The 21,021-nt window shown below is 52.5% G+C and overlaps 8 protein-coding genes and 2 non-coding genes across 10 annotated transcripts; 4 read left to right on the forward strand and 6 right to left on the reverse strand.

The window, feature by feature from the left end:
• Positions 1-144: 144 nt before the first annotated feature.
• On the reverse strand, positions 145-1,445 carry B0H65DRAFT_448313 (rhamnogalacturonan acetylesterase precursor). The gene is made up of 2 exons (XM_062825899.1): positions 1,044-1,445; positions 145-946 (listed from the first exon to the last, which is right to left on the reverse strand). The coding sequence occupies exons 1-2, from the start codon at positions 1,195-1,197 to the stop codon at positions 285-287; spliced, it is 816 nt and encodes a 271-aa protein (XP_062685793.1). The 5' UTR covers positions 1,198-1,445; the 3' UTR covers positions 145-284.
• On the reverse strand, positions 1,435-2,665 carry B0H65DRAFT_448314 (P-loop containing nucleoside triphosphate hydrolase protein). The gene is made up of 2 exons (XM_062825900.1): positions 2,483-2,665; positions 1,435-2,424 (listed from the first exon to the last, which is right to left on the reverse strand). The coding sequence occupies exon 2, from the start codon at positions 2,422-2,424 to the stop codon at positions 1,780-1,782; it is 645 nt and encodes a 214-aa protein (XP_062685794.1). The 5' UTR covers positions 2,483-2,665; the 3' UTR covers positions 1,435-1,779.
• On the forward strand, positions 2,522-4,025 carry B0H65DRAFT_448316 (uncharacterized protein). Its single transcript, XM_062825901.1, is given in 5 exon segments — positions 2,522-2,628; positions 2,659-3,350; positions 3,363-3,534; positions 3,553-3,623; positions 3,636-4,025. The coding sequence occupies 4 exon segments, from the start codon at positions 2,666-2,668 to the stop codon at positions 3,656-3,658; spliced, it is 951 nt and encodes a 316-aa protein (XP_062685795.1). The 5' UTR covers positions 2,522-2,628; positions 2,659-2,665; the 3' UTR covers positions 3,659-4,025.
• Positions 4,026-4,064: 39 nt separating this feature from the next.
• Positions 4,065-5,201, reverse strand: B0H65DRAFT_437776 (ABC transporter transmembrane region-domain-containing protein; the record flags this gene model as incomplete). Its single annotated transcript, XM_062825333.1, has 4 exons — positions 4,065-4,572; positions 4,657-4,725; positions 4,770-4,948; positions 5,037-5,201. 4 exons carry the CDS (start codon positions 5,199-5,201, stop codon positions 4,065-4,067), a joined length of 921 nt encoding a protein of 306 aa, XP_062685796.1.
• Positions 5,202-6,159: 958 nt separating this feature from the next.
• Positions 6,160-9,055, forward strand: B0H65DRAFT_437777 (uncharacterized protein; the record flags this gene model as incomplete). Its single annotated transcript, XM_062825334.1, has 5 exons — positions 6,160-6,237; positions 6,523-6,550; positions 6,688-7,577; positions 7,681-8,396; positions 8,479-9,055. The coding sequence occupies 5 exons, from the start codon at positions 6,160-6,162 to the stop codon at positions 9,053-9,055; spliced, it is 2,289 nt and encodes a 762-aa protein (XP_062685797.1).
• A 327-nt stretch (positions 9,056-9,382) lies between these two features.
• On the reverse strand, positions 9,383-10,509 carry B0H65DRAFT_504508 (uncharacterized protein; the record flags this gene model as incomplete). The annotated part of the gene is made up of 2 exons (XM_062827925.1): positions 9,383-9,864; positions 10,470-10,509. The coding sequence occupies 2 exons, from the start codon at positions 10,507-10,509 to the stop codon at positions 9,383-9,385; spliced, it is 522 nt and encodes a 173-aa protein (XP_062685798.1).
• B0H65DRAFT_448332 (uncharacterized protein) lies at positions 10,368-12,094 on the forward strand. Its single transcript, XM_062825902.1, has 2 exons — positions 10,368-10,933; positions 11,035-12,094. The coding sequence occupies exons 1-2, from the start codon at positions 10,627-10,629 to the stop codon at positions 11,823-11,825; spliced, it is 1,098 nt and encodes a 365-aa protein (XP_062685799.1). The 5' UTR covers positions 10,368-10,626; the 3' UTR covers positions 11,826-12,094.
• A 388-nt stretch (positions 12,095-12,482) lies between these two features.
• B0H65DRAFT_t5 lies at positions 12,483-12,574 on the forward strand. The gene has a single exon. It is a non-coding gene; the product is annotated as a tRNA-His (tRNA).
• Positions 12,575-13,136: 562 nt separating this feature from the next.
• B0H65DRAFT_418195 (uncharacterized protein) lies at positions 13,137-14,379 on the reverse strand (the record flags this gene model as incomplete). The annotated part of the gene is made up of 3 exons (XM_062824133.1): positions 13,137-14,011; positions 14,121-14,157; positions 14,248-14,379. The coding sequence occupies 3 exons, from the start codon at positions 14,377-14,379 to the stop codon at positions 13,137-13,139; spliced, it is 1,044 nt and encodes a 347-aa protein (XP_062685800.1).
• A 3,297-nt stretch (positions 14,380-17,676) lies between these two features.
• Positions 17,677-17,768, reverse strand: B0H65DRAFT_t66. The gene has a single exon. It is a non-coding gene; the product is annotated as a tRNA-Glu (tRNA).
• Positions 17,769-21,021: the final 3,253 nt, after the last annotated feature.

Below are 21,021 nucleotides of genomic sequence, written 5' to 3' on the forward strand. Positions count from 1 at the left end.
CTCGTGGCACTTCCTTGGCCTCTTTGTTTTTTTTTTTTTTTTTTTTTTTTTTTTACTGCAAGGTAAGGTAGGTACGGTACCCTAGGTACCCGAGTGGATGAAAACCCACTCAGGTACCTTACCTTTTACCTCCCGTCCTACTGTCCGGGAAGGAACGGTCCAGCCCGCTCGTTTGCGTAACGGCCCGGCGGGGCAAGCAGACAAATTAAAAAAACTCAAAGACGACTTCCTTCAACCGATTAAGCTTCCATTTCTAGAGCTAACCTAACCTCTCCTTCTTTCAGTTAAAAAACAGTAGGATTCCCCGGCCTCAAATACCCCTTCAACGGCGTCGTCCCATTCCAAGCTAACATAACCGCCTGCGCAAACGCCTTGGCCACCAGATCCGCCCCCTCAGGGCTGGTATGCGTATGATCGCTAGGATAAAGCGAGTTCGTCTTAGTGTTCCCCAGCTTCAAATACATATTCGCCACAGCTTGATAATGATCCACAAAACTGGCCTTTCCTGTGTTTGCAAGATTCTTGGCCGCGAGGCTTGCATACCCCACGAACCGCACCGGCGGGGCATACCCGCCGTAGCTCCCGCCCTCCCACAGATTATTAGGCGTTTGAGACGCAAAAATGACGGAGGCGCCCTTGGCGATGATGGTTTTGGCGGCGGTCTCGACGTAGTGATTGAATGTGTAAACTTTTTCGCCGGTTTTGCCTGAAACACAAACTTCGGAGCCGGTGCCGGGGCAGTCGGAGCGGCCGTTGTCGGAGGCCGAGTTGGGAGAGCCGCCGTCGTTGTGGCCGAACTCGATGACGACGATGTCGCCGGCGGTGACCAGGTTGGCGAGCTCGGTGAAGCGCCCCTCGTTGGTGTAGGAGCGGGCGGAGCGGCCGGAGACGGCTTTGTTGACGACGGTGATGCCGTTGAGGAGGGGGGGGAGGTATTCACCCCATCCTATTAAAAAGAAAAAAAGGTTTGTTAGGATACTGGGTATTTGGGAAGAGGGAAACAGGGAACAGGGAAAGGGATTGACTAGTTACTAGGTACGTACCCATGAGAAGCCCCCCGGTCTTGGCTGTAGTACTGTCACCGGCAAGGTAGACGGTAGGCGTTGCTCGCTTACAATCGACGAGATTCACGCTCCGCGCATCAGATACACTCACGGCAGCGAGGCCGGCGATCAATGTCGTGGAAGAAAACCGCATGGTGGAGGAGGGAGGGTTGAGCACAAAACGTTGGTCACGACGGGATGCTTGTCAAAGCAAGGAAAGCATCTGGATGACTGGAGGGAGGTAATCACATTGTTCTTTATACAATTTGAAGGTGGGTTCGGCTCCGAGGTTCCGGCGCCAATTCGAGCATGGTACCATACCCCCAGGAAAATGCGACTCTTGAACACACACATGTGAATCGACGGCGTCCTACCAAGAAATCCTCCTCAATGTCATTCCTGTGTCAGTTGAGGAGAGAATACCACGCGCCCGAATGAGGGATCGTGTCCCAGAATGTGGGGAATCGGTTAAAAAGGTGCGGATGAAACAACCACGGATTTTTCAGTGGTGGCATTATGCGATCGATCCGTTCGGAAGAATTATCGAACGGGACAGTAGCATCAGGGGGAAAGTCGATGTTACACAAATGCGGAAAACACCACGCAAAGTTCGTCATTGTTTCAGTCCACGGACGGAGATGGCCCGAAACATAGGTACCCTGGAAATGTGGGCCGATAGAAACTGAAACTCTATTATTGTCGTCGTCGCTCTATACCCCAACAATAATGTAAGGTATCACCCATCCAAAGACTGCCCCAAACACATCTCATAATACATCCCCCTCCTCTCCAACAACTCCTCATGCGTCCCCGCCTCCGCAATCCTTCCATACGAAAACACAAAGATCCTATCCGCCCCCTTTATAGTCGAAAGCCGATGAGCCACAGCAACCGTCGTCCGCTTCCTCTCGCCTTCGCCCTTGGCAGCAGCATCAAGCGCCGCCTGCACCACCCTCTCCGACTCCGTATCCAGCGCACTCGTCACTTCATCCAGCAGCAGTAATCTCGGTTTTTTAACCAGCGCCCGCGCAATAGCAATCCTTTGCCTCTGCCCGCCGGAGAACTGCAGGCCCTGGGACCCGCAGGGGGTAGCTAGCCCTTCGGGTAAGGAGGCGATGAAGGTGTCGATGTTAGCCTGGCGACAGGCCTCGAGGATTTCGTCATCCGATACCCCAGTGGCTTCGCCATTGTCAATTACGCCCATCGCGATGTTTTCTCTTATCGATCCCTGGTAGAGCACCGGTTCTTGCTGGACGAGCGCGATGTTGCTGCGGTAGCGGCCGAGGTGGATCTGCGAGTAGTCGACACCGTCGAAGAAGATGGTGCCACTGGTGGGGTCGTAGAAGCGCTCGAGGAGAGAGATCATGGTGGTTTTGCACATGTACGGTTCGTTCCTTCCTCTTATTTTGCCTCCCGGCGAGCTAACCATGATCCTACAGAGATGAAGTGTTCCTTCCTCGTGAAGGACCAAATACAAGTGAGATGCTGTCGAGTGTTCCTTTCTTTGGAAGGATGTAAAAATTTTCTGCTGTTGCTGCTGCTGGCGCTGCTGGATTTTTTACCCTCCTTCTTGGTTTCTCTCAGCAGCGCCAACAGCAGCAACAGCAGCAACAGCAGCAACTATGGTGGCGACAACGAGAGGAAAGGCGGCTGTAGCTATGAGTAGCTACGACGACGACCCCTTAGAGGCTTCCTACCATGACGATGTGTTAGACACCAGCGTCGATGACGACTTGTTAGATATGGACATCAGCGACAATAACGACCTGTCGGACATGGACATTAGCGACGATAACGACCTGTCGGATATGGACATTAGCGACGATGACGACCTGTGGGACATGGACACTAGCGATGACGACGACGAAGTGGAAAGCCCCGAGTCACTGTATCTTTTCAAGGCATATGGCGCTTATTGTGCCTTTGCTGATGGACGCAAATTGCAAATTGCCCAATCGTTGCCGTCTATACCAACACTGGTTCAAACCATCTTCGGGCTAGAACTACAATGGGCACCCGGGCTTTGCCCACTCTTCAACGCTGCCAGTGCCCCCAATCTCGATACTCTTAGATCGTTACCGGAGTTCTCCTCGGACGATGAACGAGCTTGGGCGATTTACTTACTCATCTTCGAGCATAACGGACAGCCACCATTAGTATATGTTGGCTCGGGTACGCACAGGAGCCTAGGCGTACAATACAGGCTTGACGAGTATAGCCGAGGGGCGGGTTTTTCGAGGTATACCGCCGCGGCCATCGCAAAAGGCTACACCCTCACCCACAAAAAAATATTAGTTAAGACACCATGTCCATTGCCAGCTCCTCTTCACCTCCCAGCTCGCGCCCTCTTCTATATCCTGGAGGCTGCTATAACATTCAGCCTATATGCTTACGAAGACCGAGGTATCGTCGACCCTACGCTCACAAAACACCCAATGGGCTTCGTCAATCCCATATGGAGGATTATGTTCCCATCCGGCCTGGAGCGAAGGTCTGAAACTACCCTCAGTGTATTCGTCTGGCCTCACAGGAGCCAAACTCGAGGCCGCCATACTTCTTGCAGAGCAAAACGCCAAAGAAGTCAAACGCCAGCATCAGAAGGAGCGTTGGGTTAGGTACAAGCAAGACCCAGTCAAACACAAGGCACTCCTAGACCAGAGAAAGGCAGAGTATCAGAGGCGGCGGCCTCAGGTACTTGCGTACGCAAAAGCGAAGCTGTACGAGTTGAGGGAGGATCCCATCAAACATACTCAACACAAAGCGAAGTTTAATGCGAGATATAAGGCGAAGATGGATAAACTCAAGGAGGATCCCGCGGCACACGCTGCATACAGGGCGAAGAGGACTAAGAGGGAGGCCGCTAGGAAATTAGATCCCGTCAAAGATGCTCAACACAAGGCGAAGAGAAGAGCTCAAGCAAAGGCGAGGATGGAGAAGAGGAAGATGAAGTAGAGACGACTCATCAGCTCTCTGTAAGTTGCTGTCCCCCAAATTGTTCTGCTTATGAAAATCACTAACCGGTTAACCAGATTGAACCTTGGCCGCGATGCTTGGCGTGGAGTAGACGGCGTAGTTCGGACTCTTTCTGGCGCCGACCGCTTTGGCCTCATCCAGAATAGCTGCATACTTGCCTGACAACTTGGGGAAGGCCCAAAAGGCATGAGCAGTCTTGACACTCGCAAATACCTGCTCGGCAAGCTTGGATGCTCGGGAGTTGATGGTCATGATCTCGTTTTCCTGCTTTGCGTCGATGCCCATGCAGATGCCGGTGACGATGACAATGACGGGCACGATGCAAATGGTAATCAGGGTCAACTTCCATTGTACCGCAAAGGCGACAACAAAGGCGGCGAAGAAGGTTGCAATAGCTTGAATGGCGAGACCCAGTTTCTCTGAGATTCCCTGGTTGACGAGGTTGGCGTTGGTAGTGACATGGCTGGAGATGGATCCGGCCTCGGGCAGGTCGAAGAAGGCAATTTCCTGGCGTATTGTTTGCTTGAGGAAGTCGATTCGAAGAGACCGTGTGATCCTGATGGCGTTGGTGGAGGCAAGGGTCTTGGGGTGTATGTAAGTGACGGATCAAGATATCTTCCCAGACGGCAAGAAGACTTACGGTCCAGATGTATACGAGGACAAGTTTGGCGATGAAGAGATAGACAAAGTATAGTATGGAAATCCAAAGCTTGTGTCAGTATCTGTTGAACATGCAGCGGGTAAAAAGCTTACGTGTAGTCGTTGAGGCTGGAACGAAACTCTGCAGGGGTAGCTTTGCCGGTTATGAAGTTGTTGAAGACAGTGACAAATTTGCCAAAGACAAGGTCCATCAATGGAAGGAGAACACCAGACGCTATCATGCAAGTCAGGGCTGTGTCCACCAACCGATGCGGTCTGTGTATCTGAAGATCCTCTGGAAGGTTGAAAGGTGTTAGTTGGTGGTCAGCAGCCACTAGACATGTCTCAACATGTCTTGAATTGTTGGGACGCATCACTCACAAAGTAACTCTTGAGGCTCCCATCTTCGCATTTGTTTGATACACAATCGGTCCCGTCTTCATTTTGAGCCGCGCCAGATTCGGGAATTGGTACGACAACTTCGCCTGGCTTTCTGCCGTCGTCGGTGATTGAGGTGCTGGAAGGTGATTCTTCGGCCACGGCCATGTTGTTGGTCTCCATGCGATGACGTGTTGCTCTCTGTCTCCAAACTCATACCCGTCTGTTCGCTCTGTCACACCTAAACACGGACTGTGTCTGGAAGATATATACTCGGGCTGGAAGCATCCATTCATTGATGGCAAGTTGGTATCAACTTGTCGTTCCCTTGGCACATTTTGGTGGTGGACTTTTGCAGCAAAGTGGTGTTGATGGCCAAGATACAACGAATCACAATTCTGGAAAGGCCAGGGCGCAGGGTCGTTTCGGCCAATTGAATGTCAATCCAGGCCCGGGAACAGAGCATTCCGCACAATGGAAGCCATAAGGTATCATGGCATCGAAGGCCCCTTGCAAACTCCCCGTTGTAACATGGTGAAGACGGCGGTGAGGGCCCATCAAACTCAACATACGCGTATAGTCCATATACAGTCACCCAAATTAGCAACCAAGACGAGTGACAACGATTCAAAGTACGGCGCCGTGGCGGATGAGGGGAGGTTGTTGAAGAAAGCCAAGTCTCGAAACGACGGGACGGGACTGAAGTGTAGTTCGAGAAAAGTGGGGCAATGTCCGCGGGCGGAGACGGAATCCGCGGGCCGCGATGCCAAGCATTCAATGCCATCCGACGTCCAAAGTCGAGACGTCAGCACTCAGCAGTCACAGCAGCTCCCATTGCATTCTCACAGCCTCAACAGTCCTGTCATTTCAGCACAATACGAGGCTCCACATAACTGTATACCCTCAGAGCCACAGCAGTTTAGTAGGGCATCTGTCTGCAATCGCTTCGGGTGTCTTTTCATTGCTGATATTGTCCTTTTTCAACATTTGCATTTGATAGGTATCTTTGGTCTGCATTAATGTGAACATCGATTCCTTGGCGACGCAAGCCCAGGCTACCTAAACTCCAATTTGCACTACCGTCCCGGTCTTTTGGATCAGCACAAGGAAAACCAACACATCTCAAATGGACACGGAAAGAGAGGCCAGTGGCGAGAGGGATGCGGCCGAGGGAAACAGCCCAGGGGCAGGTCTAAAGAGAGCAGTAAGTCCTTTCCTTTTTAAAGTCCCACGGACTCGGTCACGCACGCCGAAAACCTGATGTCTGAATAGCGGGGCCCGCTCCGGTCCGGGTCCGGCCTCACGGATCCCGATGGGGTGCCCGCGGTGTCCGACCCGCACCCTCCAACTCGGGGTACCTTACACGTACTTCCGCATATTTCCTTTCGCATGTCACCACTCCTTTTGGAATTTCATGCCCAGCAATACTACCTGCATTGAAGAATGCATGAGTGCAACTGCGTTTCACTGACACACGCCGATTTTACAGTGCGATCAATGCCGGCTCCGTAAGGTAGGTAGGTCCAAGGCCATGTTCTCATCAAAAGTTCTAACTGGATCCCCCTTCTCTTGACTACATAGATCCGCTGTGACAAAGAGTCACCGTGCTCAAATTGTAGGACAGCAAACCGGTCATGCAGCTCATCCGGAGTAGGCCAGAAGCCCAAGGAACAACGACAGCGAGTTCTCATCTCGGCGCAATATGAGCGCAAGATCGACCACTTCGGAACCCGGCTCACCGGCATCGAAAAGATGCTGCGTGAGCTAATGGTCATCTCACAATCCAGCAGCCCATCATCCGCATCCTCATCTCTCGCCGGCCCCGCCGCCGCCAACAACAACAACAACAACAACAACAACAGCAATGCTTCTCCCGCCAGCGAACCCCCAGTGGCCATCATCAGCGACATAGTCGGTGATCCCGACCGGGGTGAGATTCCCCTCGACGACCATGACGACAACGACGACGAGATGGACTCTGCCTTCGAGGGCAACTCCTCCATGGCCGCCCAGACCGTCTTCGCCAGCGAGTTTCTCGAGAACGCCGTGACCCGGGACACGTCGCTCAGCCCCAGCATGGAGTCGGCCCTGTCGTCCCTCCGGCAGATTGTGAGCATGCAGAACCGCAAGCGGACGAACCAGGACTCGAGGTTTCCTAACGCGAAGCCGATGCCTAGAGGGTGTATGCGTGAACTGCCTATGCCTCCGAGCCCAGTAGTGGTGGGCATTCTTCGGGATATTAAGAATGAGCTACCAGAAACCTTCACATTAATGTGCACGTTTATCGCGGTAGACGACTTCGTCGACTGCTGTCGGAGGGTATACTTCGCTACCGAAGATTACAGCTTGGCAACCTTCATCGTCGTCAATGCCGGTCTGTTCTACCTCTTCCAGGAAAAGGCTACAAGGGTGGACGAGGCTCATCAGGCTGAAAAGCTGCTCGAGTACCGTAACCTGTGCCGAGACAATCTGGAGACGGCCCTGATGGCATTGCCTCTGTTCATGCCGGCAAGAAAGGAGAGTATCGAAGCATTGTTGTTGGCTGTAAGTTCCAGTCCTCTTACCATTTAGCTCAAGATCAGTTTCATTCCTTCCCTTGTCCGTGACATAACATCCATGGGTGTGCTAACCCAGCCCTTCCGCATAGGCCTCCTACGCCGTCGAAGCCTCCCGCTTCACCCTCGCCTGGCAACTCAACTCCTCAGCAGTCATGATCTGCCAAACCCTCGGCTACCACCGCCTTCCCGCCACCACCTCGGGCGCCTCCTCCGCCAACGACGACGTCTCCAACGACACCAAGTCCGCTCTCTTCTGGTTCGCCTACATGCTAGACAAGGGCCTCTCCCTCCGCTTCGGCCGCTCGTCCATGATCCAAGACTACGACATCGCCATCCCCAAACGCATGGGCCGGACCATCAACGTCGCCGACTTCTGGAAGGAGATGCTCAACCTGTGGATCGAACACGCCGAGGTAATGGGCAAGGCCTACGAACAGCTGTACTCCATCGCGGCCCTGTCACGACCGCCCGAGCAGCGCATCGAGAGCGCGCGTCAGCTGGTTGAGGCCATCAAGGGAATAGCGAGGGAAAACGATGAGCTCATCCGTCATGCGCGCGAGACGGGCAAGCTTGCTGATTCCGGAAGGAGAGACGGGTTCACGGTGACGTTGATGCTGCGGTCGGACGAGGTCACGTACTGGGCATCGCTGTGTCTAATATACCGCGCGATTCCGGCCGCTCCTGGGTTCGGTAGCACCTTCAACCCGGAGTGTATCGAAGCGGCGCGACGGGCGGTCGAGGTTCATTTGGAATGCATGCAGATTCCTGGCTTGAGCGTTTTCACCAAGGTTGGGTATCTTCACTGGTAAGTCTCACACACCACCCAGGTGACATTTGTATTGGGAGGTCTCCCAACTCTAACAAACAACCAACCAACCAACCAACAGGACGATCCTCTATGCCCCGTTTATCCCCTTCATCGTCTTGTTCTGCCATGTCATCGAGACATCCAACATGCAGGACCTAGACCGCATGGACCACTTTGTCGCCTCTCTCTCCACCGTCTGCAGCATCTCCGAGGCTATCGACAAGTTCAATCGCGTATGTCAAGTCCTCTGCCACGTCGCACGCCTGTACGTCGAGACCAAGGCACAGCAGCAACAGGACCAGGACATGATGCTAGTCGGTCATGATTTCGACATGTATCTCACTCAGCTCGGGTTCATGCCCCAGCAACTCCTCCATGATCAGCAGCAGGGGCAGCAACAGCATGCAAACTCCAATTCCAACCCTGCCCATCAGCAGCGACAACATCAACATGGCAGTATGGCGGCGCCAGGCGCTGCCGCCGCCGTCACACCTGGTGTCTTTTCTGCAGATATGCCCGCTGGCCTTATAGATGCGACGCAAACAGCGCAGCTCGGTAACTGGTTTTCCGGCCATCGACATATCATGAACTTGGTGGAGGAGGACTTGTCGGGGTTTGAGCCGAGGATTTGGACGACTATGACCGGGGGTCCTTGAGGTAGAAAACCGATCGGCGACAGATGTGTTGCGCCTTGTAAAACAATTCGGCGGCTTTCCATTTTCCAACCATCCTTGATCTTGGCGGACTCTCCGCTCTTGTTTTTGCGCGCTGGAGTTGGGGCGGTATTTTCGGCAGAGTCGACTCGATGGGAGGATGGCGCAACAATTCGATCCTTCTGTAATAGCGAATTTGGCGTTCAAAGCTGATAGACTTCCTTCCCAAAACCAGTCGATGGCTCCTGCAGATCTGTTGTTTTAATGCTGTTGGTTGCACGCGCAGTCCCAACGAACTTCGGTATTGATATCCTCCAATGACATGCCCGCTCAGTCAGTCGGTTTCCTAGGATCGTAAACCTCATATCCCTCGTCTTCGGTGTCGCTCTCAACCAGTTCGCTTCTCGGTGCCCTCCTAATCCCCGGTTGTTGGCCATCCGGCGCTGTATCGCTCCTAGTTGCTAGAGCCGGTGCAGCCGCTGATGTAGCCGTTTTAGGTTCCCCGACAGGAACAAAAGCGCTCTTGAAACCCGACTTCTTGAATCCGCCCTTCTTGAACCCACCACCGCCGCCGCCGCCCCCAGCAGCACCAGCACCACCAGCCGCAGCTTCTCCAAGCTTGATGGAGATGACGCCCTCATTCTTTTGCTCTTGTCTCCTGGCGCGTGCGGCAGCTTGGGGGTCCCGCACCATCTGCTTCATATCCTTGAGGCGCTGCTTGTGGCTGTGGTCGTAGGAGGAGAGGTGGGCTTCATAGTCGTTCATGCGGCTGTATCCTTTTTGACATAGCTGGCAGTAGAAGGATTGGAGGGCTTCGCGGGCGGAGGAGGTTTGAGCTGGTGGGAGGGTTTGGTGGCGCTATTTGAGGGAGTGGTTAACATGTTGCGATCAGGAAGGGTTGCGTGGAGAGCATTGGATGGATGGATGGATGGATGGCGACGTACTGGAGGCATTTTGACGGTGGTTTAGACAATATGGTCGAGATTGAGGCTTCTGAACTGATATGAAAATACGGCTATCACGATTGTCAATTGCCGAGTTTTCAATTTCGTTGCGTGTTGTCGTTGGGTTTGGTTGCGAGGGAAGTGAACATGTGTAAAGTCGAAGCTCGAAATGAAGCGCGTCTTGCGTGTGAGGTCACACCCAAAGACCAAGAACTGCCGGCGGCACGAATCAAGTTCGCTCAAATGCAACTTTAACGGACAGCAGGGAAACGTGGGGAAGCTAGGTGCCCCCACAGACTCCACCACACCGCCAATCCCCACCAGGCTTGGCTTAGCGGACACTGTGGTCCACTTGAGGACCCCAACGGCTGAGCCAGTGAGGACCCACCCTCGTCACTCAACAAATGCGCCAGTACGTACCTAAAGAACCCGAAACCTCCACCCATCTGTCTGCTTGGTTCCTGACGACAAACCTGCCCGGGTCTCCTGAAGTCCCAATTCGTACCACAACATCAGGAGAAGAGACGAATTGACTGATCAAAAACAACCTCAAGAAGGAAGAAAGAACAAGTAACGGTTGCGAGAGACTGGCGCAACCCGACGCTTTACACCACAGCCAGTCCATCCACCATGGATCCTCACGACCTGGACCATCGGGACCACCGACTAAGTCACAAGGCGTCGCAAGAGACCTTTATCTCGCTAGTACAACTCGACCCAGAGCCGATACTAGACCCTTACCAAGAAGACGGTCCCGACTTTGACCCAACAAGAGATGCCTCGCCCTCGGACGACGCCGGCGAAGGCGGCTCTCTAGCAGACTCGATACACTCTCTCAAGTCATCCGGATCAGGAGGGACGGCCGGAGGCATTGGTCTAACAAACACAACGACACCACTCGGCTTAAGCGGTAGCGGTCATGGAGCGATATACTACCGTAAGAAAACCTCATCCCCCACCCAAACTGCGACTTTCCTCCTCCCCACAAAATCCCGGCTTTTCAACTACTGACACTCTCTCTCCCCCCTCCTCCTCCAGTAACCCGCATCCAACGCTACTCCTCCTACACCTTCTCCCTCTTCGCCTCCCTCCACCTCGCCACAACCTCCGTCATCCCTGTCCTGGCACGCTCGGTCCCAGCCTCCGAATCCTACCTCCTCCTCGCGCGCGAGATCTACCAAACGCCGCTTTCCGAACCCTTACTCGTCGCCCTCCCCATCGTCGCACACGTCGGCGCGGGTTTACTCGCCCGCTTACTCCGCCGCCGCGAGAACCTCCGCCGCTACTACGGCGTCGGCTCCGACGAGAAAACACACGGTCTGATCGCCAAGCCCACGGCGCGCTTCCTGCGCAGCGGCTGGCCGCGCCTCAGCTGGATTGCGCTATCGGGTTATAGTTTCACGGCGGTGGTGGCCGCGCACGCGTTCATGAACCGCGGCTTGCCGCTTGCGGTGGAGGGGGATTCGGCCAACATCGGGCTGGCGTACGTCGCGCACGGGTTTGTGCGACACGCGTGGACGTCTTGGCTTGCGTACGCGGCGCTGCTGGGGATCGGGTGCGGTCATATGGTGTGGGGGTGGGCGAAGTGGTTTGGCGTGTCGCAGGGCGCTGGGTGGGCGTTGGAGAGGCATACGGGCGTGCCGGAGGTGGATAGGAAGGCCAGGCGCAAGAGGAGGAGGAGGTTGATTTGGATTAATGCCGTAGCGGCGGCGGCGGCGGCGGTTTGGGCGGCTGGTGGACTGGGGGTTGTCGCGAGGGGAGGGGAGACGTTGGGGTGGGTTGGGAAGGTTTATGATGGGTTGTATGAGAAGGTGCCCTTTTTAGCATGATGGGATGAACTGAAGGGGAAAGAAAAGACTTTTGCCTTGGGGTTTTCAAGAGATGAGATGGAATGAACATGGTGCGGCGCAATGCACGGCGCGCGCACGACTACCGGCCATGCACCGCGCCCGGGACACATGGGCGACACGGCGGTTGCATTTCAAGACCCGTTTTGGCGTTTAAGATTAGTACATATACTTTTATGATTTGTAGATAGCATGCATGGTTAACGCTTAGATTATACATACCAACAAGACATGAACATGATGACATCGACTTTGTATAGCCGTAGATGCTTGTGTGATGCAACCCTGTTGCCTTTCGTCTGAACTGAACACTCCCGTCCTTGCCTCTCTGTGCCTGCAGATCCGACGACGTCCTTCCATCAGTGCAAGCGCCAATTGTTTATCACCTGTTACCAACCGAATTTGATCCCATAATTTTGAGAGCCTAGGAGTGTTTTTTTGGAAAAAGCATATCATCAAGGATCATTTTCCATGCTACAGTACAGTACAGCTTATCTCTGACCTTGTCCCAATCGCTTAGTTATCGCGCACGAACAAAACTGAAGGTACCGTGGTAGGTACCTAGCACAACATGAACATCCTTTTTTGTGTGTCATCCACATAAGCCCCAAATCGTGCGCCATCTTACAACAATGAACAGGGATTGTAGTATAGTGGTCAGTACTTCACGTTGTGGTCAAATTCGACACAACGGATCCGTGAGGACCCCGGTTCGATTCCGGGCAATCCCAATTTTTTTTCTATTTCTTTTTCTCGGCAGCCTTGCCGGCTGGCCGTCGTCAGTCATGTATGTATGACCTTTTAATATCTTTTGTCATGAATTTATCATTCGTGTAGCAGCTGTTTGACTCGTTGACTGTGTCGTCATATGGAACTAAAGGGTGGAAGTTTTTTGTGAGGTGTGATGCGTGATGTTATAGTTCCCCATCGAAACATGCAAATACGTTAAAAAGATATGCCAACAGAGAAGATTGATAAATGTTCGTTGAATGAACTGGTGCTTGCTTGCCCGCGGTTTGTCTCTACAGGTTGTCCATAAAACTGAACAAAATGCCGGTAACTTTGGTAGATGTACATCGGGCAGGAATGAAGAAGTGACCCCCAGAGAAGTATGGAGAATACGAAAGCGTTGGTTGGGACTACTGGTAAGAAAAGGCCTGCTTGGATTAAAGGAAAGAAATGACAGTTGGGGACCAATGACCGGTCAGGTCCCAAGGTCCCTGGAAAGTTTTTGATGTTTGTATGCTTCAATGTCTCCAAAAACATCCAGGTGACAGCCGCCAGCTAGTTGCCTCACATACCGAACCCAGTGTTGGCATAATTCATACTCGACCATCCTCCCGCAGCGCCATAGCTCCGTGTTTCCGAACCGCTGGTGAAGCAAGTGTTATGCTGTATGATGTTGCTCTGGGCGATTTGCATCCGCCCCTTTTTCTTGTCGCCCACACGGTGGAACGTCATTTGTGGCTGCTCCTCCGTCAGACCCAGCGGCTGGTCGGTGTAGCCAGGGCTAGCAGGCGGCGGCGGCGACGCCACAGCTACTGATAAATGGGACGGCAACGGAGGGGGCGGTCCATCAAGACGAAAAGGCGGATTCTCTCCTGGCATCAGAGGTAGAGAACAGGCTGGGGCGCTCTGCCTTCTCGAGAGCGTTATCTGCCCAGGCCGGAGGAAATGCAATACCCTCGGCGGCGCTTCCGTCGAGACCTGAGTCGTCATTGATGCAGGCAAAGGTTGATAGTGATGGCCCAGAGATTCTTCAGAGTGCCAGGCAGGTTCTGTAAACATCGGAATGGAGCAAGTCGGTTGCTGGTCGATAGGCGACAAGATGTAGTGTGGTGGGGGAGCAGACTCCCCTGGGGAATAGCCCTCGGCTGAGCTCATGTGTATTCCCGGGGCGAAGGTGCCTGTGTTGTCTATTCCTGCTCCAAGTTGCGAAGACGAGAATGTTGCAATGGGGTCGTGGGGTTGGAACTGAAATTCTAGCTGTGAAGAAGGGGTCATGTTGACAGTATCAGGAGATAACGACGCGGCCGTCAACGAGTGATAACTCGATGTATCATCGGATGAATTCATCGTGGCTGAGGTGCTTGAAGACGTCGTATAGACTGTTTGATCTAAGGGCAATATAACGGCTGGCGTTGCATCGAGATGGTTTTGGTTCGTGACTGTCGTCCTACAGCGCCGTAGGTGCTCGTCAAACGATGGCTTCTTCACGTATCTGCGGTTGTTAGTTACCAGATACGGAATACTGGCCAAAGTCTCTGCATGACTTACGTTTTGCTGCAATACGGGCAAGAGAATCTCTCTGCTCCTATATTATGGACACCCTTTTCGTGATTCTTCAGAGCTTGGAACTACTTTCATCAGCACTCAACATGATCCAGCCACCCGATGGACTCACTGTCATAAAAACTTCCTGGCACGGCTTACTCCTGCATCTAAGAGTGCCTGCCCTTCGCCACATGGTCAACTCTTCGTTGACTTGTGCGAGTTTCTTCCTCAACTCTGCCGCTTCCGTTTCCTTGTTGATCATTTGCAAACGTTTGATTTCCTCGTACTGTTGTTGATTGGTCGCCAACAGGGACGCGATGGCATTTCCAGTCTGTTCGAAGGCTTCCCTAAAGGTCTCTATGCTTGAATATTGTTCAGGTCGGGAATAGTGTTGAATGCCGAGGGCAGAGTCATGGAGTGTAGAGAGAAGCTGTTTGAAGCGCAGCCCATCGGATTGTTCCCTGTTGAGGGATAAAGGGAGATACGCCATCTGCTCGACGGTTAGATATGATGGAAGTTTGATAAGAGAGTGTGGGAACACACCTCCGTATCGGTATGGTGCGGTCCAGATTGAACGTCCATGACGCCAGAGAGATGAGTTGTACTTGTGGTGAGGTTTTTTGGCTCTCTGCCGAGCTTGATGAACAGTGACAAGACAAAAGTAATTCAAAACGAAAAAGAACAGGTGACCTGTAGACCGGGCTGAATACGGACACGGATTTTTCATGCTTGCTATTCACGATGGAGAGTGATGGAAGAGTTCAAGACCCATCTCAGTACACAGTGGCCCCCGCCACTGGGAGTATTTTGGTCCCGGTCGTGGTCGAGGTTGGCTCTTAGGGCGTAGGCCTGGGTCTGGCAGATCTTGCTCGGTTCGACAGCCCCCTTTCGCGCATGTTGGCTTGTGCGTACCATGTATGAAAGTTGAAGCAGGCTATCGCCCGCTCGGGACGGGATCTTTGAGTGAGGTTTTGGTCGCCGAAGTGCCGCTGCGGGTCTTGGAATTCAGGTTGCTATTGCCCATATTAAGCCCTGGGAGTTCGGCGACCCCTTCACTCCCTTATACGAAGGGGTACCCTTGATGCATAGTCACTCGCTTGCGGCAGGGTGGAGGGACGACAAGGTGCCGTATTGCCATGTCTTGAGCAAGGTTGAGGTGCGTTTGAAAGCATGAAGTTGGACCTACTCACTGGTCTGAGCCAGTTAGAAAGAGCGCTGATGTGACAGCCCAAGGGGGCGTTCTTGTGCGCGATCTGGTGGGAAGGATTGGCACGGGGCGCATACGATTTGCTGCCGCTCTGATGTCTGATACCCTGAGGAGCCACCATACTCTGTCGGCGTACCTCCCCTACGTCTTGATAAGATGCCGTTGGCACACCAAGCTCCGAGTGAGTGGGCTGGCCAACCCATCACGGCAACCTCTTCGACAGTAGTGTATCTTGGCAGACAGAAAGTTGACAATCAAGACATGACATCCTTGACCTCACATCATGACTGCTAATCCCAAACGGTAAAGTGGTAGACTGCCTTGAATTACCAACAAATGGCAGGCGTGACCCATCACAAAGGCGACTCGACGAGGCGTACCAGATGGTATGGGGGCTGGCGGCGTTGGAGCCGTAGTAAACTCGATGATTGGCGGAGACGAACAAAACACACTGCCTCGGTTGGTCACGACATTGCGCCATTCGTTGAATGCCAGTATCGGGACTGCATGGCCGCATTACCATATTACATGGAGTTGGCACCCTCTGTTGTTGTTCACTGCCAAGTGTCACCGGGAAAAGAGTGGAGTAGTGGACATGGAACAGCGACAGGAGCTGGGTAGAATTCTGCTTTTGAATTAGCGTTTGAATGATCCAGGACAATGGCACAGCATTAGCTCTTCCGAAGATCCGACGTAACTTGAGCGAGTGTCCAGCCATGTGTACTGAAGTTGGAAAGATGGACACGGGTTCAGCATATCCCTGGAACACAAAAAAGGGGTTCATTGTTGCCGCGCCACCTTGGATCGAATAGTGCAAGATGGAACCCCCGAAGCCAACACCAGATCGATCCAAGATAAGGTAACAGTGCCGTCAATGGCACAGTGTTAGAGATTTGGCAATAACACGACCGGCTGGTTGGGGACATGCTGATGGCTCGGAGGTTGCAAAGGCAATGTTCTGGAAGAAAGGGAGAACGAGCGGGAGGAATTATGTGCTCAAAGGTCGTACGACACACACGTCTAGCTTTTTGCCTTGATGGGCTGAGTCTGAGACCTTCGTTAGCGCATACGTCTTGGACAGAGGCCAACAGGAAGGCCCGGATTTGCCACGAATTGGCGGGCGTTGAAGGTTTCTCAATGTCAGGAAGATTTCGGCACCGAGATTTTCATAGGTTCGAGACTGGAGGTTGCTGCTTCGAATCCGGGAAGAGTAACCGAATCAGGGTCGATTGACCGTGATGGGCGTTTTTGAGGGTCTTGGACTTTTCGGGGTCGGCTGGGATAACCGAAGGGATCAATTGATCTGGCTAAAGTGCTGCAACCACTGGGGCCGTTCCAAGATTGCAAGACTTGGGCATCCGTGCAAACTGAGACGCCCGTGAACTGTGCTATCTAGGAACCGGGTTGAGAGCTGGAATGGAGGGTGGTGTCGATCCGATGCTTAGATTCAGAATGTAGGATCCTATCGGATTTGTAAGGTTATTGGAAGCCAGCCCAGTCAGCACGCACGTGTAAGAGAAGCTGCCGAGCGTATGGTGCGGATGATGATGTCGCTGGCAGTTCGAAGGGGAGAAGAGAAGAGAGCGGGAAAAGAGCGGGAAGTCGTCGACGGCAAACTCGAGAAGACGACGTTGCGCGGGTTGATTACGAAACCGAGCAATACGGAGCCACCGTTCATCCAGGGACGTGGGTTATGAGCTAGCCTTTATGCCTATTTGCTGCTAAGTAGCAAGTGTCTCAGCAGCGGGCAAATCTCCATCACGCGCTAACTCAAAGGGCTCTGCTTAATGAAAGAGGTGCTGATATCACGTTACAAGCCCTATGAAAGAAGCTGCCGATACAACGGCGCCTTGAAGTTCCTGGTAAACACTATGTAATCCCAACGATAGACACACATCACCTTGATATTGGCGGGCTGATGTGCTCTCCAGGGACCTGGCTCTGACACATGGACTACTACGCCGCTATACGATTTCTGAGTTATCGAGTCTTTTCCCCGCGATACGAAAGCCTGCAGGTGACCCTTTCCCCCAGTGGGTTGTTGAGCTGCAGTTGGCCATGGCCCATGAAGCCTTGCTTAGAGGAGGATAGTTCGTCAACTTACGGACGGCTAATCCGAGGGCATACTAGCCATGCACTCGGTGCAATGTGTTGAACACCGAATAATTACCAAGCTCGATTTACATGGTGTATTACACAATCGCTCTCAAACGTCAAATCCGATATCTCACCACAATGCAGATGACAAATAAAGAAAGATGGCAAAAAAAAAAAAAAAAAAGAAACTAGGACGGGAATAAGTCCGCATACGATAAAGAATGGCAAAAAAGATATGGAAAAAACTTATCGTAACTCGGATACCGGGAGTCGAACCCGGGGCTGTTGAGAGAGCAGTCACTTCTGAGAAGTGAGAGTCAACGATGTTACCGCTACACCATACCCGATGAGGATGGTTCCGATGATTGGATGATTGTGGAGCGTGGAACTTGGCATTAAGAATGCAAAAACCACAACGATAGGTAGGGAAGTGCAAACTGTTGCAACGCGGGACGTGAAGAAAGATTGAACGAACACTCGGTGCTTTTCAGCGTACAATGAGATGTTACGAGCGAAAAATATAGTGACGTAAATTTTGGGCTTTGCAGCATTTAGTCTTCACAAATCTTTCTTTGGACTGCTAAAGTAGGTACCCTCGTACCCAATGGATCTTTCGAGCATTCAACTATCCGCTGTTCTGACGGATAGCATTAACAGAAAGTCCTTCATAGCTAGCAGGTAAGGAGAACACAATCGCGGCGCATGTCCTATATCGCCGTTCGCATTCAAAAGGCTGTTCTTTCTACGGAACTCGTTAGTTTCATCAAACGAAGGTCAGGCCTATTGATGTGATCTTTGGGGTGCCGGATCACTGTCTAATAGTATAACCGTGGCCAAAAATAACCGTTCATCTCAGAAAATCATTCCAGGGCAATCTAATCAATGAGCCTCGAGACAGTAGGTATGCTTTAAGAAGAAGCTGGAGATTCATTGTACTACATTGAGAGGTGAAAAGACTCCCGTTTTGGGAAGAGAAGATGAACGATGCGAGAGATTCTCGCTCCTGCCGTCGGACGCAGATGCCATGACTCAGCGTGTGGGATCAGAGCAGGACCGAGGATCTCCCGCATCAATGGAAGAAGGAAGGTTAGAAAGGTGCAATGGGAGAAGGAAGAAGGCACGAGCAGAGAAGCAGGGGATAGAAGTCAAACTGACAAAATCCCGTCAACTCCCCGCCTTTCCCAACTTCAACCTTCTCGCCATCAACAACAACGGCGACGACCATCGCATTCTCAGGTGCGGCCACATCCCCATTTTAATGCATCAGCTAACTTCTACTCCTGAAAATAGTAGGTTCGGCTCGATTGACCCGGAGAGAGCAATGACCAGAGCGACAGCTACAAAGTGGTGGTGCGGTCATTCCTTCTTTGCAAGCCGGGCATGACGGTTAAAATTGCGACTTCGTCATACTAATCTCCGCGTAATCATCAAAGCCATTACAAGGGTCTTTCGTTCAGCCGCTGAACGATCTGAGCGCTTCAACGTCAAGTGTCGTCCTGAATCAGGCCCAGTGGCAGTGAAACTGCCAAGCTGCTGCTCATCCGCCCCTTGACGAGAACGACGCGCAATCAGCGACAACCGGCATGATCAAATTTAGTGATATTTGCCCGAATATCGTCATCGCTATTCAGAAGATTTTCCGTCGACCGGTACATGCTGGCTCGTACAGGTGTGCATGATCCATTCATCAAGGTCGTTGGTTCCGCGTATCCATATCCTTAACGAGGCGGTGATGAACCAGGTTTCCATCCTTTCTTGGCGGTAGTGTCGCAGCAAAGTTTGCGCCAGACGAACTTGCCAAGAACTGTATCCTCTTCTGGCCTTCCTGACGCGGTAGGCACATCACTTGAGAAATCTGAGATAATGCAATGCAGCACACAGACAGACCCAGATCTCTCCCGTCTCGGTAGGTCTTTATGTTTTCTCTCAGAACCGGTTCAGCTGTTCAGATGGAAAACAGAACAGAACCGGGACAAGGTCGGGTCTTAGACATCTGGGCTATTCTTCGGATCTTTGAAGGGGGGTCATGACCAGGACCCCATCTTAGGCGTGAAGCTTAGCTCTCGGTACTTCCCACCCCTGGACTGCCACTATGTGCCAGTTGACGTACGTATTCCTTTCGCTTCCACCGCCTCCCCTCCGCTCCCTCACAAGCGTCTCGCCAAGACGGATTGACAGCAATGCCCAGACAAAAGACGCGCGTCAAAAAAGGGTTGAGCTAGGGTAAGGTATCTTGGCGTTTGTAGATCCCGCAGCTGCTTTCTCCGTCTTCCCTTTCCTTTCGTTCTTCCCGCGGTTCTCCCGTCTCGGCAGGCAGTAGAGAGACGGAGCCACGGAGCCACGAAGAAAAAAAAAGAGTGGAAAGGTCTCGATCGCGAATCGAACAGGGGACGTTGAGCAACTGGAAGGGAGTAGAAGAGCCCTATTTTTTGCGTAGCCGGAAGACGCCAGCTACAACATACTATCCCAGAGGGGCCCGCTCAGTGGATTATCACTTGTACTTTTTTGTAGTGTGACGAGGCCAACGTACGCGGGCATGTGCCCCTGGGCGTAACCCTGGTGGATTCCAGCAAAGCTGCGCACCATACCGCTCGACCACTGTCCCTTTCCGGGGGTTGTTGCATACCTGCCTCAAAGTTCTGACTTATCAATCCCCCGCTTGAGGTAGGTGTGTGATGTCTTATTTTGACCTAGCTTCATCTTGGTCTTAACGTTATACGGAAGAATCCGAACGTCCTGTCTACACAGTAGGAAGCGTCTACTCCATATCCCATCAGTGAGGGGTGTAGATAGAAACGAGAGGGTCAAGTCCAGCCGAAGAGGTCAGCTTCCGCAGAGCCTCAAGTGGACCAGGGCTGTTTCTTTTTTATCGGCAGATGCCATTGGTTGACCCCCTGTTTCCTCGGGTTCTTCTGTTTCACCCCCACAACCCGAACATCCCCATTTCGGAAACCCCCATTCTGCCATTCTCCGTCTTCCAGATCTCCTCGAGCAAGGGCCCTGTCCAGGGGGAAGTGGGTTCTGTGTGGAGCCGGGATGACGAATCCCTCCCCAGATACATTACAACTCCGTCAGAAAACTGAAAGGGCCAAGTTGTCAAGCAAGCATTGAATGAGGATGGGGATCGTTTCCTGTCAAACCAACCCAGCCCTTCCAGCTATTTGTGCGTAGCGTGTTTCTTGTTTTCTCTTGCGTCGTGTCTTTTCAACATCTTATGCAGAGAATATAGCACCTCAATCTATCATTGTCCGGGGTACATGATAATAGCCTGTGTTAAGCAGCGGTTTGCCATAGAGTATGTCAGTATAATAAAGGTACCAAGCGGATCAAGCTCCGCTCGCGTCCACCAAGGAACTTACAAGCGAACCGAACGCCATGTTTCCCCTTCTTTCGAATTCAGGCTATCTTGCCCAAAGCTCCGTGGGTTACGAATTCGGGAAACTCCTCTCCAAGGGCTATGCAAAATCCACGCGTCGGTTTGCGTGGAAGCAATCGTTGCAATGTGAATGGGGTCCGTGGCAGTCAGACCCTGTTGCAGTGGTGGGAAGGGAGTGGCGGTAGCGATGAGCTCAACCTCAGACAATGGAGTATCGAAGTTCT

This window comes from Neurospora tetraspora (genome assembly GCF_033439725.1).
Source record: "Neurospora tetraspora strain CBS 560.94 chromosome Unknown B0H65scaffold_1, whole genome shotgun sequence".
Lineage (NCBI taxonomy): Eukaryota > Fungi > Ascomycota > Sordariomycetes > Sordariales > Sordariaceae > Neurospora > Neurospora tetraspora.

Coding starts and splice junctions, on each gene's coding strand:
- B0H65DRAFT_448313 (XM_062825899.1), bottom strand. CDS start 1,197: ATGCGGTTTTCTTCCACGACATTGATCGCCGGCCTCGCTGCCGTGAGT. Junction 947..1,043: donor GACCGGGGGGCTTCTCATGG/GTACGTACCTAG, acceptor TCTTTTTAATAG/GATGGGGTGAATACCTCCCC.
- B0H65DRAFT_448314 (XM_062825900.1), bottom strand. CDS start 2,424: ATGTGCAAAACCACCATGATCTCTCTCCTCGAGCGCTTCTACGACCCC.
- B0H65DRAFT_448316 (XM_062825901.1), top strand. CDS start 2,666: ATGGTGGCGACAACGAGAGGAAAGGCGGCTGTAGCTATGAGTAGCTAC.
- B0H65DRAFT_448332 (XM_062825902.1), top strand. CDS start 10,627: ATGGATCCTCACGACCTGGACCATCGGGACCACCGACTAAGTCACAAG. Junction 10,934..11,034: donor TCATGGAGCGATATACTACC/GTAAGAAAACCT, acceptor CTCCTCCTCCAG/TAACCCGCATCCAACGCTAC.